This window comes from Polyergus mexicanus, unplaced genomic scaffold (assembly GCF_030449975.1).
Source record: "Polyergus mexicanus isolate NDT 795.1 unplaced genomic scaffold, iyPolMexi1.0 SCAF_6, whole genome shotgun sequence".
Classification (NCBI taxonomy): Eukaryota; Metazoa; Arthropoda; class Insecta; order Hymenoptera; family Formicidae; genus Polyergus; species Polyergus mexicanus.
Window position 1 is genome coordinate 6246027 of NW_027223326.1, and position 18611 is coordinate 6264637.

Sequence of the window (18611 nt, forward strand, 5' to 3'; positions counted from 1 at the left end):
GCTGCAATCTTTCAGCAAGGTTGCATTTGAAATGATTATGAACATTGAAACATTGCAGAAATGTTGCAGAAGCGGTCGTGAAATATTTTTGCAATATTGTTGAAAGATATAATATTTCAAATGGAATATTGCAGCAATGTATCAGAAATATTATATGCCGAATGGGCAATTATTTTACAAATAATTTAAGATAATAAAAAACACTTGCATAGATATCATCATATATTGTATCATATTACAGTACATAAAGATCACGCAAATTTTCAAATCCGTTTTCTTTGCGAATGCTTAAGAGTTGGGTCGTATTATTTTACCATGAGTTAGTGGGAGAGTAGGACTATAATATATTTCAAGCTCGGCGAAATCGGAGGGGACATAACTTGGTATTCCCCTTGTTAGAAATGTATCTTCTGCAATATATGTAAAAATGAAAACGATCCGTGATGTGTAAATTGATCAGAACATTTACCTATTTTACTACTTGACTTCAGAAGTTCATCACATTTTATTCGAAAGAACAATCACAACATATTGAGTGTAATGTAGTGCAGCCTAATCAATTATTTGTTACATCATTGTTTCCGGATTCAACCTCTCTCTCTGACCTATGTGTTGAAAATTTATATATCCTCCAGAAATTTTTTATCTCTATATTTTCGATATCCAATAATTTTTACCTTTATATTTTATATAGCTTTTGCTTCCTTCTACAAAGCAGCTCTTTTAATATTATTAATTTTATGTATATGTAAGTAAATCAACATTTCCAAATATTATCCAGCCATACTACTTTTTTAATGGCATTCTCGAATGTAACAGGTTTAATTGCTCTGAGAGCGAATAATGACGTCATTGCATCGTCGCCAATAAAAGACTTGAATTCATAGTAAAATATAGTAATTAATTGATCCGGGTTAGATTAATCCGTTCATTCGAAAACATTATAAATAAAAGTCTATAATGTATCAGTAACGTCACAGTGTCATCAATATGCCCCTAAACAATATGCTAACTGTCAATTGTCAAAGGCACATTTTAAACATTCTAAATATTTGTAAAGAGAAAACATATCCAAAGCTTATATATAAAATGCAAAAGTACTTGATATTCATATTAAAATATATAAAAAAAGTTTATTTATATGAAGATATGTTTTATGTGCATATATATATATGCTTCTGTTTGTGTAAAATATATATGAATAACATGCTTATTCAACCAAAAACTATCGTTTTTAAATATTGCTTACAATTGATCAAAAAGTAAATATGTTATTGGTACAACTAAGCCAGTTTTTGTCCATGTTGTAGCAAACATAGCTTTAATCAACCACCAGATTAGACCTAACAAAGCAGCTTGCAAACCCAAATGAGCTATCATCAATCTGCAACATCAATTTACATCTGTATTGATAACTAATAAATGTTGATACTGCTTAAGAAATATATTCATTTGACATTTGCTTACATTCTATCTTTAGAACGTGCTTTCGGCAAAGATTTCGGTGACTCATTATGAAGGTACATTCTGACACCTTGTATCAAATTCACAAAATAGTCTTTCCAGATTAATGGTTTAATGTCTAATGTAAATAATTTTTGATCATCTGGAGATAATGATTCATGCAGTTGCAACATACATGGATTATTAAATTTCCATTCTTGAAAAATAAATTTCTCAAGACGTCCTAATGATTTGCTAACATTTGTATGTAAACGAACAAGACTGAAAAAAATAGAGTAAGCATATTATGATCAATTTAAAAAAAATTTTATAACAGGATATATTTTATATATCTCTTTCTCTATCTCAAAATAAAACTTACATTGGACGGCCTCCACATACTCGTGTAATTGTATCCAAAATATAGGCAGGTATAAAATGAACAAAAATAGCCGAAATTTTAAACAAGAAAAGCGACGGTAAAAATTTGAGATATGGATACCAAACAGCACTTCGCAATGGATACTTATGTAAATACTTATTAACTTCTTTTTCAACATTCTGCCATTTGAAAGCATTGCACGTACTAGATGTACAGTGATATACCTTTAGTCCCTTGTCACTAAAATTACATTATTTCATACATAAATATTAACATTAAATAACATCATACTATATTTTCATAAAATAAAAATGTATTAAATTTTTGTGTCTAGTATTTTGTATTTTTGTATCTTGAACTACCTATCTCGATCGACACTATAAGCTGCGACAATAAGGCTATTCACTACTATATCTACTGGAATGTAATCATAAACAAGATTTTCTGCAACTGGCAATCTTCTCACAATACCCTTACTGGCACCCATTATGAAACCCTGTGGTCCATTTTTCGATATTGTCCATCCTGGGATCGGCTCTTTCCATGCTCCTATTACTAAATGTATAAAATTAAATTTATAATTACAATATAAATAATAACACAATACATGTTGGATAAATAAATCTAAATTTACTCATTGAAGGGCGCACAATAGATGCTGAAAGTCCTGCATTTGCTACTTCATGTTCAGCCAGATGTTTAGTGAATGTATAAGGATTTGGATGACCATTTAATATCTCTGGTGTTTTTGCATCTAAGGTAGCAGCATTCAACGTATTAATCAGTTTCAGAACTGTATTTACATCTGCAGGTGCAGGATATATTATCTCATCCACAGTATGCAACATTGAATTAACATATGCACTAGAAACATGCACCAGCACCTGGAAAATAATAAATATAAAACATAGAAGCTATAAAATATTCAGATAGATTTATTTAAGGAATGCATAAACGTAAAGTTTGTTGTTATAAAATATCTCTTTATTTATTGTGAATATTGTTTTTTACCTTGAAGTTCTTAATCTCCTGGCAAAGTTCAACGACTCTACGAGTTCCTAACAAATTAATATTTGTTGTATTCCTGAGATCGGCTTCAAAGTCTAATGTAGCAGCTGAATGAAAAACAATTTGTACTGTATTTATCAAAGTTGTTCGATCTTGTGAGGACAGTCCTAAATTTTCTTCACCAACATCTCCACCAACTGCGATCAGTTTCTTAAATAAATCAGTTTGCTTTTCCTCCCTCAATCTATTAAAAACCTATATACAGAAAAGAAAATTACAATACATTAAAATATAAAAAATAAAGATAATTATTCAGTTTAGCAGCCCCATCTCAAATATTGATAAAATTAAGTTCATTCAACGTGTTTTTGCACAAAACAAAAGAATATAGAGATATTTATAATCGATATTTGAGGTAGGGTTGCTAAACTGAATATTTACCAAAATAAAAAACAAATACACATATATATAAATATAAATATAGTATATAAAATTAAAATTAAAAATTAAAAAATATATATATTATATAAAATTAAAAATAAAAATTAAAAAAATATAAATATAGTATATAAAATAAAAAAATCACATAATATAATGAAAAGAACATTAAAGTGCCACATCTCAGTAATCTCGATATGCTACTTACCGAATTTTTCGTTAACTCCTCCAATCTTTCCGTAATTTCCTTTCCCTTTTTCGGTCGAATTAGCAGATAAATATTCGTGACACCGTAGCAGCATCTCAGAAGTTTTTCTATCAAGCAGATGCCAAGGAAACCAGTACCACCGGTAATAAATATACTCTTGCCATTGTAAAATTCCGTTACGTGCGATGCCATTGCTCTCTAATAGCTCCTAATTGCTCTCTTTCTCGCTGAATATAAATAATATTTTTACTGGATAATGCTTATATTAGAACTACCTCGTAAATACCTGCTAATCCCTCTAATACATCAAGTGTTTCGATTGAACCAGATTGAACACGCGCGGACCGCGGACAAACGAAAAATAGAGAATATAGACAGTTTGAGCCTGAGCCGAGGGTACTGGGTACTGCGTACTGTCGCCAGTTGCCAGTTCATAAAACATATACTTCCCCCGCCACATTAAATGAAAAACATCTGACGATGAATATCATAGATTTAAATATGTATGTGTATACTAAATGAAGTTCATGTAGTAGCGGCTAATCGCTAGGCGTCTTTCGTAAATGGCATTCATAAACGTCCGGTCAACGTTGCTAGGAAAAGCCTAATATTGTTAGACAAGCTGGGTTTTCCGTGCACGCGTAACGTAACGATGACGTTTACAGTTACGTATATGTGAAAGGGCATTTCAGTTTTAGCGGGATCTCGCAGAAGATATGTTAAATAGCTATGTAAATGAATAAAGAAATAAATATAATTTGTGGATATTATTTTTTATCTTGTTTTTAATTAATTTTCAAATTTTTTTAAATAACTTAAAAAAAATTAAATGGGGACCATACAGGACCTCGGTTCATTCGATTAACTACTTCATTGATACTACATTCAACGCGCATGCGCGAAAAAACCTTGCCCATCTAATAAATATTGCTTACTAGAAAAAACGATGTCACGCTATGTTCCGATTCTCCACCCGGGTGTACCCGATATTATAGTATACGTGACATATACTATAATATCAGGTGCACCCGGGTGGGAAATCGGAATACAGCATCAAATAGTGGGGATCCCACGATCCGGCAACACTGAATCGAGCAATACGGCAACAGAAATGCGACACGGAAATATGTTATGGAGAGCAATTGCGCTCCACGAGATCTTATGTTCCAATATTTACTTCTTGGAAGAGAGTAGCGTTTGAGATTGATCAATCAGGACAAAGAAGTTTTTTGTTTTTTTCGTTTTGATTGTAGTCGAGATCGAACGCTACTTTTAGCTTCAAGGAGTAATTTTAGAAGGCAATCCTGCAATCGAGCTTGCGTTCGCGCACGGCGATTACGCAGAGAAATTGTATGTATTTATTGTAAAATACGTAATGAAATAAAAAATAATACATACATATATATATACCCAGACAGCACAAAACATCCTCAGGATCATCCTGAATATGTCCAGGACGGTTCAGGACATTTGTAGGATATTTTAAGATATTATTATAAATATATTTATGAAAATTTAATATGCATACATAATTATTTTTAGTTGTGTCGGCTATTTAATATAATTTAGGAATCTTAAGTATTATAATAAGTATTAATGTCCCATAAATGTCCAGTGGATAACCCCTGGATGTCTGTAGGATATATTTGCCCTGTCTATTATATTGGATGTCTTTTGGATTTCCAGAGGACATATACATGTACAATTAATTGTTAACATTAATTTCGTTTAATATTAATAATTGAATTTGATGCGCACATTTTTATATATCCAAAATTATTATTTATTTAATATTTCATGAGAAATGTTACTGTTCGCAACATTCCAAAAACTTTACAAACAATAGTATTCAACCGCTAGTTTGTTTGTTTACCGTTATGCGACACGCGAACTCGTATTTGAGATTTGGTCATGAGAATTATATAAAGCTTGCAAAGAGCAACTGACAGGAAATTACAAATGTAATTATTTTCTATCAGTTCGATTTCTGATGCAATCTCAACATAGAGAATTCAGATATTGGATTGTTTAGAAAATATTACACAACTCAAACCCGGGAGCCAAACCTAAAATATTCATGTACAGCACGAAAGCCTCAAATATTAAAGAACGGTGAACTATTTTTAATATTAGATTTTTAATATTGGCAGTAAATAACAAAACATAATTTTAATTTATATTTAAATTTTAAAATTTGCTCCTTGAAACATACGAAAAATATCCCTAACATATCCTATAAAAATCCTTAGGATGTTCCACAGGATCTCCATGGATTCTCCAAAGGTTAATATACGGCTATCATTTACTCTTCCTCAGGACATCCAGAGGAGATCTGAGGATTACAATGGGATATCCTGAGGATATCCTATATGTATGTCCTGGATGTCCTTTGGACGTCCTAAGGACATCCTTGTGCTGTCTGGGTATATATACTAAAGTATTAATTGGTATATTGAAATATTTACTGTGATATAATTAATAACATATAAAACTTCGATAAAAATGTTTCTTTATTCCGAGAGAATCTATATTAAAAGTATTTAGCATAAGATAAATAATGAAGATAGACTTCTTAAGATACGTATTAGAGTATATTAGCAAGTTTATATTTTGCGTTGCGTAAACGCACAGGAATCGTTTCCTTGAACAGCGTTACAAAAAAGAGAATGTATCGATGTCACATAGTCCAAAGTATACTTATTCAGGCCACAGCTTTATTTCACACTTCTCGTAAGTATTTGCGTACACGGCAATATTATTTTTGCACACTTTCATAACGTTCGAAAGTGAAAATGCAGCGCAAATCAATTTTTTTGCGTATGCAGTACATTTTTGATTAATTTTTTATTGTGCTGCATTTTCTCTTTCGAACGTTATGCAAGTGTGCAAAAAGAATATTGCTGTGTATGCAAATACTTACGAGAAATGTAAAATAAAACTTTAGTTTGAATAAGTATACTTTGAATTATGTGACATCGATTCATTCTCTATTTTGTAATGCTGTTCAAGGAAACGATTTCTGTGCGCTTACGCAAAATATAAACTTGCTAATATACTCTACGTATCTTAAGAAGTCTATCTTCATTATTTATCTTAGGCCAAATACTTTTAATATAGATTCTCTCGGAGTAAAGAAACATTTTTATCGATATTTTATATGTACTATTATTAATTATATCACAGTAAATATTTCAATATACCAATTTAATACTTTAATATGTATATATATATTATTTTTTATTTCATTACATATTTTACAATAAATACATACAATTTCTCTGCGTAATCGTGCGCGCGAACGCAAGCTGGATTGCAGGATTGCGTTCTAAAATTACTCCTTGGAGCTAAAAGTAACGTCGATCTTGACTACATATATATATATATATATATATATATATATATATATATATACTATATATACAGGGTGTCCCATTTTAAAGGACCCACTCAAATATCTCAGAAACACTGCGTTAAATCGAAAAATGTTTCAAACAAAAGTTATGTGGCTTCAAGGGGGCCATAATATGGTGACAATGATTTGACCTTGGAAAATCATTTGAAGGTCATGTGAAGGTCAACTTTAAAATCTTAAATGGAAATCCCCATTTTTTATTTAGTATTCTTGTAGCTGACATCGAGAGCTTTCCAAAACACTATAATAAAGTATTTTTTCATTAAGTACTTTTTGAGTTATTTTATATTTTAATCTGACATATTTTAATATAAAAAATCAAATATCTCGAAAAATATTTAGTTTTTGAGAATCTTACCGTAATACTTCTATGTACAGAATAATGAGACAAATCAATTAGTATAAAAAAAAATTGTTTTTAAGAAAATTATTTACAATGTATTTTTTAAAACAATTATTTGTTTTTTTGGCACTAATTAATTTGTCTTATTATTCTGTACATAGAAGTATTACGGTAAAATTATCTAAAACTGAATATTTTACGAAATATTTTATTTTTTATATCAAAATATGTCAGATTAAAATATAAAATAACTCAAAAAGTACTTAATGAAAAATACTTTATTATAGTGTTTTGGAAAGCTCTCGAGTACTCTGCGTTGATACCACTGCTTAAAAATGGGGACTTCCGTTTAAGATTTTAAAGTTGACCTTCACATGACCTTCAAATGATTTTCCAAGGTCAAATCATTGTCACCATTTTATGGCCCCCTTGAAGCCACACAACTTTTGTTTGAAACATTTTTCGATTTAACGCAGTGTTTCTGAGATATTTAAGTGGGTCCTTTAAAATGGCACACCCTGTATATATATATATATATATATCTGTTCTATGATTTTAAAGATTAGAATTACTGAAATCATTGAGAGAAGTAAAAGATATAATAAATAAAATAAGCATTGCGTGCGTGCCAAGACGGTGGAAAAAGAAATTGCTGTTTTGTGTTTGCTAATTTTAATATTATTCGAAATATTTTTTGACGATGAAGATTCTTCATGTAATATAGAATTAGAAAATATTATTATATTTCTTAATATACATCGTATTAAAAATCCAATATTACGGCTGCAGGATTATATAGAAAAGGTTTTGTCATGGTATACTGATGTGCAATTTAAATCACATTTCAGGTAAACGTAATATTTTTTATATAAATATTTGTACAAGTGTCAATTTTATTTTAGATAATAAGACAAAGTTCATATATATTTACAATATATTTGAGTGAGAACTAGATTATATGTTTTATTTTATATTATTGTTTTCTAAAACTGATTTTTTTAAATTGATATTATATTTTAGAATTATATTAGAATGAAGCGGACAACATTTTATTACATCTTACATATTATAAAACCTTCATTATTAAAATCAAGCAGTGGACGTAAAACAAAATCATCAGAAAAACAATTTCTTATTGCCATTTGGAAAATGGTTACACCAAATTCATATCGATATGAGAGTTATTAAATTTTTCTTTCAATTTCTAAACTATACTGTGTTTTTCTTCTAATTTTTAAATTATACTTGCTTAATAGTTTAATTATTTATAGATCTACTTATGAGAAATTCAATGTTGTAAAGGTAGTGTATTAAGAGCTGTAAAAAGAGTGTTAAAAGCAATTGCCAAATTATATTATTTATTTACAGGCCAAGGGGCCTATTACGGTTCTTGAGTGAATTTACTCACTTTTCACATTCTCATCTCACGTGACTTTGTTCACCCAATTACAGATGTGTCGAGTGAAACAGCGAGATCACTAGGCACTTCCGGTTTAGTAATCTCACATTTTCACGCTTTCATTTGATATTGGCACCAAGTGGCAAATATTTAACCATTCGTCGGGCTACCAACAAAAAAGAAAAGAAATTAAATATGAATGTAACAGATAAACAGAAAAAAATTATATTAAATTATATGAAAGATAATCCCGATTTTGCAAGGGATCGTTTGCGTTATAATAGTGCAAATAAAAAAATTATAGTAAGTATAATATATACATTATTATAAAATGAAGAGTTGTATCATTCATCAGTAATTTTGCAAATATAACTTCATTATAGATATACTGTAATTACAATAATTATTTAAAAGATAATTTAATATTTCTTATACAATTTGTGAATAATATTTTTTTGCGTAGGATGACATGTGGTCAAAAACAAATTCTTTAAATTCAATTAGAAGTGGTCTACAAAAGCAATCAAAGGAATGGCAAAAGGTATACAAATATCATTTTGTGTCAAGTAAATAAGTGTGTCAAATATAAAAATAATGCAAATTATGCAAGGAAATATTTTAAAATAATTATATGTTATAACCATTAAGATACATAACTTAATGTTCAAAATACAATTAAGTTATGTATCTTAATAGTTATAACATATAATTATTTTAAAATATTTCCTTGCATAATTTGCATTATTTTTATATTTGACACACTTATTTACTTGACACAAAATGATATTTGCATATCTTTTGCCACTCCTTTGATTGCTTTTGTAGACCACTTCTAATTAAATTTAAAGAATTTGTTTTTGACCACATGTCATCCCAGACAGCACAAGGATATCCTTAGGATGTCCAAAGGGCATCCAGGACATACATGTAGGATATCCTCAGGATATCCCATTGTAATCCTCAGATCTCCTCTGGATGTCCTGAGGAAGAGTAAATGATAGCCGTATATTAACCTCTGGAGAATCCAGGGAGATCCTGTGGAACATCCTAAGGATTTTTATTGTTTGTAAAGTTTTTGGAATGTTGCGAACAGTAACATTTCTCATGAAATATTAAATAAATAATAATTTTGGATATATAAAAATGTGCGCATCAAATTCAATTATTAATATTAAACGAAATTAATGTTAACAATTAATTGCACATGTATATGTCCTCTGAAAATCTAAAAGACATCCAATATAATAGACAGGGCAAATATATCCTACAGACATCCAGAGGTTATTCAGTGGACATTTATAGGACATTAATACTTATTATAATACTTAAGATTCCTAAATTATATTAAATAGCAGACACAACTAAAAATAATTATGTATGCATATTAAATTTTTATAAATATATTTGTAATAATATCTTAAAACATTCTACAAATGTCCTGAACCGTCCTGGACATATTCAGGATGATCCTGAGGATGTTTTGTGCTGTCTGGGATCCTACGCAAAAAAATATTATTCACAAATTGTATAAGAAATATTAAATTATCTTTTAAATAATTATTGTAATTACAGTATATCTATAGTGAAGTTATATTTGCGAATATATATATATATATATATATATATATATATATATATATATATATATATATATATCCGTACATCCCCTTTCTTTAAAAAACTAAGCATTTTAGAGAAAAAAGTTTTGAACAAAAATTGTGTGGTTTTGAGGGGGCCATAAGATGGTGTCATTGGTTTGACCTTGGATGGCATCGTTAAGGTCAAATCAAGGACACCTTTAATTTCTTAGGTAAAACCCCCTATTTTTTATTGCATATTCTTATGACTTATGTTGAGAGCTTTCCAAAATACTATAATAAAGTATTTTTTCATCAAGTACTTTTTGAGTTATTTTATATTTTAATCTGACATATTTTGATATAAAAGATTAAATATCTTGTAAAATATTTAGTTTTCGATAATCTTACCGTAATACTTTTATGTACAGAATAATGAGACAAATCAATTAGTATAAAAAATAATGTTTTTAAGAAAATTATGTACAATGTATTTTTTAGAACAATTATTTGTTTTTTTTGCACTCTGGCAGTGTCTGTCTTTCAGCAATTTGCAATTAAAGCAATCACTTACGTCTCTAAGAGCCAGGGCACATAAAAAAACTTAAGCAATAAGACTTAAAACTTAAGAATTTCAACCATACGGAATTTTCAGCGTAGCTTACGTTTCAATATGGCTGCCTTACTGTTCGACCGTGATTGGTCAATTCGCTTACGTCTTAAGTCTTATTGTTTAAGTTTTTTTATGTGCCACGGCCATAATATGAGTGAGATCGTTTTAACAGAAGAAGACTAGCACGTGTCTCATTCTTACGAGCATGAACTACAAGAAGAAACGCTATATGCGCACTCCCTCGTTAGAGTGTATACGGTGTCTAGGTGCTTAAGGGTAATTTACATTCAGAGTTTGATGCATGACCAAAATAAGGATATAAAATAATTACATCTCAACAGTCTAGATATACTATATCTATGGTAATGACAAATACATAAAAAGCAACCGGTTATGCAATTATATTCATAAAACATATTGTCGAGAGACGCAGTTAGAAATAGCTTTTATCTGGAATTTTTCAAACATTCTTTTATGATTAAAATATTTTTAGAATGACATTAATATTTTCAAGTATAATACTTACAAATCAGTTATTGAAAATTGCATGATTATTCAACAAAATGCAGAAGATTTAACTACTGAAGGTGAAGAGGTCAAAGAAAGCTGGATTATGACCAGAATGTTGGGAATGTTGCCACCCCAACTTCATCATTTTCGTACTGCTTGGGATAATGCTAGCGGTGCAGACAAGAATCTAAGGGAGTAGATGAAGCGAATGTGATTGAAAAGGTATCCAATCACAACTTGCAATAATAATTGCGCCTTTTCAAATCCTTCAAATATATATATTTTATATACAAGCAAGAGGAAAAAGTTATTATTTGTATAGAATTTCAAATCCTTAAAATTCCACAACATAGACTGAGTGTTGAGAAGTGAAAGCCGAAGTGCACATAGAAAAGGACATACTCTGTTTCGTGCCCCTTGCGTTCTCTCTCGCTCGCATGTAGCATGACGAAAGAGAGCGCTATGGTCTGTGCGAGCGAGAGAGAACGCAAGGGCCATGAAATAGAATATGTCCTTTTCTACATGCATCTTTATCCCCACTCCTTAAATAAAGGCAAACGCTCGGTCTAGATTATCTAGATATACTATATAACTATATCTATAGTCGTCACGATGCTACTGCGTTTAAAGGTCGATTCAGACATATCCGTACCGTATCAAAATATTCACATCAGTTCAGTATCTATCGATTTTCATTCAGTACGACTTCGATTTTGTACTATCATTAATATATTAATAATAATAATAAAAAATTGATTATTATTTAACATACTTGATTGTTCCAATTTCTTTGCTATTTTAGTTCACTTTTTATCTTTATAATTTCTGTTCAAATATTGTGAATGTGCTAAATTATAAAGCTTCTCGTAATCGCAAACATATTCTATCAATTTTTCATTATCCATTTCAAATTACATATAGCGAAAAAAATTAAATTGCAGATGTGTAGCTAAACTGCTTAAAATCTTTGAATACTCGGAAGATTTTCTCTTCTACATTTCAGTATTTGAAATCATTCAGATATCACTGTACTGTCATGATTCCGTACCGTTTAGTGAAAATATCAGCGCAGATCACTGTTTATGCACGGACGGCTGGATATTGATACGAACACTGAAGTGTAAGAATACTCTAATATAAAATTATAAAAACTTATTTTCATCAGTGTACGGACATGTGTCAGATGAAACGGATACGTCACGGATATGGCACGGATATATCTGAATTGACCTTAATCCACAACGCAGAAGATAGACATCTGTAGTTTAATCACAGGTCGTCCACCATTTTCCATCTAAAACCGCACGGCACGTGAAATTGTTGCCCCATTGTTTCAATATGAAAGTTAATTCTTGGCTATTAAATGGAAAGTTTCTAACTGCAATCGGAATTATTTTTTTGTGTTTAGCTGAGAAATCTTAAACAAAGTATAATGTAATAAAACACGAAACATGTATAATTTGATCTCACGATTTTATCACGATTTTCATGATTTATAACATATAATAATGATAATTAAGATATTCATATCACAGATTTCTATATACATAGGCCGATCAAATATAAACGAGACTTTTCGAATAGGAGCAAGATACTTTAAAGATATATTGGAGATATAATCATAGACAAAAGTACCCGGTATTCTAAATCCTTAAACATCCACGCCTTACATACAGGGTGTTCCATTTTAAAGGACCCACTCAAATATCTCAGAAACACTGCGTTAAATCGAAAAATGTTTCAAACAAAAGTTGTGTGGCTTCAAGGGGGCCATAATATGGTGACAATGATTTGACCTTGGAAAATCATTTGAAGGTCATGTGAAGGTCAACATTAAAATCTTAAATGGAAACCCGCATTTTTTATTTAGTATTCTTATAGCTGACATCGAGAGATTTCCAAAACACTATAATAAAGTATTTTTTTATTAAGTATTTTTTGAGTTATTTTATATTTTAATCTGGCATATTTTGATGTAAAAAATTAAATATCTCGTAAAATATTTAGTTTTTGATAATCTTACCGTAATACTTCTATGTACAGAATAATGAGACAAATCAATTAGTATAACAAAAAAAATTGTTTTTAAGAAAATTATTTACAATGTATTTTTTAAAACAATTATTTGTTTCTTTTGGCACTAAAGCGAGGCCAAGACTATTTAACTTGCATTAGTCAACCTATTGTTTCCAAAATTCTTCATAAGGTTATCAATGCATTGAATATATTGATGGAACAGTGGATCAGATTTTCTATTGAAAAAGGTGAAAACCAACGGGTTAAAGAAACGTAAGATTCATAAATTTATTCTTTTAAAATAACTACCCTCACAGCACCGAACATTGCAATAAGATTATAGGGAGATTACAAACTTACACATTTTAATGATAATGTTACTGGTATATACTACTAATCTTACAATAAAACCTTACTTTATAATATTGTTAGAAGATTAATGAAACTTTATTTCAATATCTCAGCAATCTTACGCGCTGATATTTCACTTTTCGAGTATGCCGAAAATATTACAAAACTATGAAATATCGTTTAATATTAATAATTGAATGCACGTTTTCATATATCCAAAATTATTATTTATTTAATATTTTATGAGAAATGTTACTGCGCGCAATATTCCAAAAACTTTACAAAAAAATAGTATTCAGCCACTAGTTCGTTTGTTTACCGCTGTGCGACGCACGATGCGTCCATGAGTTCCATTTGATTTTTAGTCATGAGAAGTATATAAAGCTTGCAAAGAGCAACTGGCAAAAGATTAGAAATATAATTATTTCTATCAGTACAATATTATACTGATACAATCCCAACATAGGGAATTCAGATATTGGATTGATTGTTTCTTAGATCGGGCAGATAAATCTTTGAAAAAGTTTAAATCATCCATATTGAAAAAGAAAATATATATATATATATATATTTTCTTAGCAAATCACGCGTCCAGTACACAAGGCAAGCAGGAGCGGCGTGGCGCGCCATCTTCGCTTCAAAACACCTATGCAAATATATATATAAAATATATATATATATATTTTTTCTTTTTCAATATTCTCAAAAATACACTAATAAATACCTCGTTTTATTTAATTTTATGAATTTTTTGCGAGATTCCATATTAAAGAAAAAAAAATTTGAACTATTAAATTATTATTGAAAAAACGATTGAAAGCTATTGAAAACCAATAGTATTTAATCGATTTTTGCTAATATAATATTTTATTGGAAGGGTTCCTTATTGAAAATAATATTAGAAAGTTTCTGGCGTGTTGTATGAATATTAATACAATGTTACACGCAAGGTCTCTGAAATGTTAATGGGATGGATTTGAGCGAACATTTTCATGTTGCTGGGAGATTAATGGCAGGTTTATTAATCTGCATGGAATGTTACTACCTTACAATTTAAGATGACTGGAACCTTATTGGCGTTGATGTGCTGTGAGGGTATTTACTTTAAATAATATATAACAATTATTTTTTTAATTTTACATTTACTGGAGACAAACACAATTTTCTGGTATTATTGGAGCTGTCGATGGAATTCATGTAGCAATTTTTCCACCAAGTGCAGAGAGGGAGCATCTATATATTAACCGCAAATTCTATCATTTATTGAATGTACTTCTTGTATGTATAACTTGATTTATATAGGTTCATATATGTTTCATTCAAGTTATATAATAAAAGACAAATTCTCCATTAAGAAATTTGTCAATCTACAGGTATCTGATTACGAAGATAGAATTTTGACAGTAAATAATGCTTATGGTGGAAGAACGCATGATGCAAGAGTTTGGAGAGCATCTCTCATATGTAATCATCTGGAAGAGATGTACACTGCAGGAAGAGATGCCTGCCTTTTAGGTAACTATACTTTTAGTTGATAATTTGTTTTTAATTGTTTCAGCTTTGATAATGCATTTAAGAAACATATTTTAAACAGTATATGCTTTTTCTAGGTGATAGTGCATATCCTTTGTCATATTTGATGACACCTAAACTACATGAACCAGAGGGAATACCGTCTGCAAGATACACTCAACATTATGTCCGGGCTCGGTCATCTGTTGAACGATGCATAGGTGTTTTGAAGCGAAGATGGCGCGCCGCGCCGCTTCTGCTTGCCTTGTGTACTGGACGCGTGATTTGCTAACTATTTTTGCTTATAACTCAAAAATTACGCTTCAGTTCAAATTTTGGTAAAGGAAAAATTGTTTTAGAATTGTATCAGGAATACGTCATTTTACAGACGAAAGGTTGTCCCGGAACACCCTGTATACTGGCCATAGTTATATTAAGATAATTTATTTTCAGCTCGAATAGTTAATACTGCATGTGTTCTACACAATATCGATGTTCATTGGAGGCTTCCAGAACCAGAACTGTATTATGATGTAATAGACCAGGAATTTCCAATAAGATATGAAAATGGAAACATAGAAAATGGAAATAAAGTTCGCGAGCAGATAATTCATATATATTATGAGAATTAAAAACCAAAATATGTATTTTGAAAAATAAAAATCGTATATTTATATAAATATATGTAATAAAATATTACAACTCATTTAATTAATACAAATGTTTACTTAATACTATTATTAAACTATAACTAATACTATTATTATTACTATTAATACTGGGAATACTATCTAATATTTTATTAACTATCAAATATTAATATATTTTATGGATTTATAAAATGAAAATAATAATATATTACTCATATATTCGATATTAATTTATTTGAAATATATTATATTTATCTTGAAACTCACTTTGTAAATAGAAACTAGCTTTAACAATTTGATTTGACTTCAACTTATTGTTAATATCAAGAAGAAGGATGAACAAATATAAACGCGTTACATTAGTCTATCCGTTTCTTTCATCACATTTTGTATTGCACGTCGTATTGCATTTGCACATTGTATTGTAATTATTTTATGTAAGATAAGAAGGCACTAGTTTTTCAACTTCATCTTTTAAGCATCTTAAATTTTCATCAATATTTGTAAATATATCTTTATATTTCAAGTGATTAATCTTATGGTACTCAAACTTTGCTTTTTTTAAAAGCCACGTTTTCCCTTAGAATCTTTAATTTTTCTTCTTCGATTTCATTTCGACGTTCTTGTATTTGCTTGTTAAATACAGCTTGTTCTCGCAATATCCCGATTTTTATTCGCATCAATTCTACGGCTGATTGTGCACAATTTTGATTTCCATTCTTACCTGTATAATTACACAAATTGAAACAGGATTATATGGGATATCCCAAAGCAAAATTAATTAATTGAAAAAAAAATTAATTGTATGTACATGATACCTCTGTCCTGCAGCATACGGTCAGATATGCAATCGATTGTGACACTTGGCGATGCGTTTCTATTTTCATCAGCAACTACATTTACTTGTTGCTGTTCAAAAACCATGTCAGTATCGGAAATATCAAAATATTTATTTGGTGGTTCTATTTCCTGCAAACGTATGTTTATCATTGTGACATGTAAATTATATGCATCGATCAAATTCATAATTGAACTGATTTTATTTACCTGTGCTATAAAATCTAAATTGAATGCAAATTCATCAGTGTCATTATTAGATATGACTGTATTCAAACATGTCGAATTCTTTCCTTGTGCTCCCTTTCTAACTTTAACGGCATTTGATGTTGAAGTACATTTCTATAAATCGTACATTTCACTTCTTTAATATAGTTATTCTTCAGTTTATTAATTACATAATACAAACTATCATAAGAATAGTCAAGTTTTTAAGTGTATCATACTCTTTTATTCGTTTGTGTAAATGTAGGAGTAGCTACTGATGCATGTGTTACATTTACTCCACTAGCTCCTTGCATATTCCTAATCAAAGATTCTCCTTGTGGGAAGATAGCACTTAAAGATTTTTTCTGTATCCTATTAAAAGCGCTTCCTTGAGGTATACCATTTATTTCCTGAAAGTATGTTTATATTATAGTGACATGTAAATTTTATATGCATCTATCAAATTCAATTGAACTGATTTTATTTACCTGTGCAAGTTTCTAATTAGTTTCTTATAGTTCAGTGTCTATGTGTATCAGTCAAAATCACATAGTAGCCATCCCCGAAAAATTAGCAAAATTTTGGTACCAATTTCGAGAAAATCAGTCCATAAATATGGAACATAATGTATGGATGCGTGGATGGGTGGGTGAAGGTGTAAAACTAAAAAAAAACACATAATATCCATCCCTAAAAAATTTGCAAAATTTTGGTACCAATTTCGAGAAAATCGGTTCATAAATATGGAAGTAGTTTCAGACAGATAGACAGACAGACAGATGTCAGCGACTTATATAATAGATAAGAGTAAACAATTTTTAAGTGCATCATACCCCAAAAGATTCTTTTTGTATCGTCGTATGTGCCATCCTATTAAAAGTTTCTCCTTGAGGTATATCATCTAAAAATAAAATATTTTGTAAAATATTCAGTTTTCGATAATCTTACTGTAATACTTTTATGTACAGAATAACGAGACAAATCAATTAGTATAAAAAAAAAATTGTTTTTAAGAAAATTGTTTACAATGTATTTTTTTAAATAATTATTTGTTTTTCTTGGCACTAATTGATTTGTCTCATTATTCTGTACATAAAAGTAAGATTATCGAAAACTAAATATTTTACAAGATATTTAATTTTTTATATCAAAATATGTCAGATTAAAATATAAAATAACTCAAAAAGTACTTTATGAAAAAATATTTTATTATAGTATTTTGGAAAGCTCTCGACATAAGTCATAAGAATATGCAATAAAAAATAGGGGGTTTTATCTAAGAAATTAAAGATGTCCTTGATTTGACCTTAACGATGCCATCCAAGGTCAAACCAATGACACCATCTTATGGCCCCCTCAAAACCATACCACTTTTGTTCAAAACGTTTTTCTCTAAAATGCTTAGTTTTTGAAAGAAAGGGGATATACGGGTGGTCTAGGACACCTTGTATACGGTAACCATAAACAACCTTTTACCGCACATTGGTCCACATCTATCGTTGATATAAGAAGTTTGCATTATTTTAGAGCATATCATAGAGCATACATTACATAAATGAAATATATTATACATGACATACATTTCTTAAGCCAGCCATACTTTAAGCTGGATAGTGCTTCTATCGATATATCTATAAAGCATGTAATAAGGGCAGTACAAATTCCAATCAAAAGAAAGATGAACCATAGGCAAAATTTTTTTTAA

The 18611-nt window shown here is 29.7% G+C and overlaps 2 protein-coding genes across 7 annotated transcripts; one reads left to right on the plus strand and one right to left on the minus strand.

The window, feature by feature from the left end:
- Positions 1 to 205: 205 nt before the first annotated feature.
- LOC138934193 (putative fatty acyl-CoA reductase CG8306) lies at positions 206 to 4106 on the minus strand. 6 transcript variants are annotated; one of them, XR_011447097.1, is made up of 10 exons: positions 3766 to 4106; positions 3480 to 3706; positions 2837 to 3088; positions 2460 to 2709; positions 2188 to 2380; positions 1826 to 2065; positions 1468 to 1725; positions 1250 to 1384; positions 470 to 605; positions 206 to 410 (listed from the first exon to the last, which is right to left on the minus strand). XR_011447097.1 is itself a non-coding variant. In XM_070297671.1 (9 exons), the coding sequence occupies exons 2-9, from the start codon at positions 3669 to 3671 to the stop codon at positions 557 to 559; spliced, it is 1569 nt and encodes a 522-aa protein (XP_070153772.1). In that variant the 5' UTR covers positions 3672 to 3706; positions 3766 to 4106; the 3' UTR covers positions 206 to 556. The 6 variants fall into 6 exon arrangements, 4 of the variants coding, with proteins under 4 accessions (XP_070153772.1, XP_070153773.1, XP_070153774.1 ...); XR_011447098.1 differs by adding an exon at positions 678 to 874 and having other exon boundaries at positions 206 to 605; XM_070297671.1 differs by having other exon boundaries at positions 206 to 605.
- Positions 4107 to 11777: 7671 nt separating this feature from the next.
- On the plus strand, positions 11778 to 15844 carry LOC138934338 (putative nuclease HARBI1). The gene is made up of 6 exons (XM_070297962.1): positions 11778 to 11798; positions 13480 to 13622; positions 14843 to 14978; positions 15074 to 15215; positions 15311 to 15481; positions 15651 to 15844. The coding sequence occupies exons 1-6, from the start codon at positions 11778 to 11780 to the stop codon at positions 15842 to 15844; spliced, it is 807 nt and encodes a 268-aa protein (XP_070154063.1).
- The last annotated feature ends 2767 nt before the right edge of the window (positions 15845 to 18611 follow it).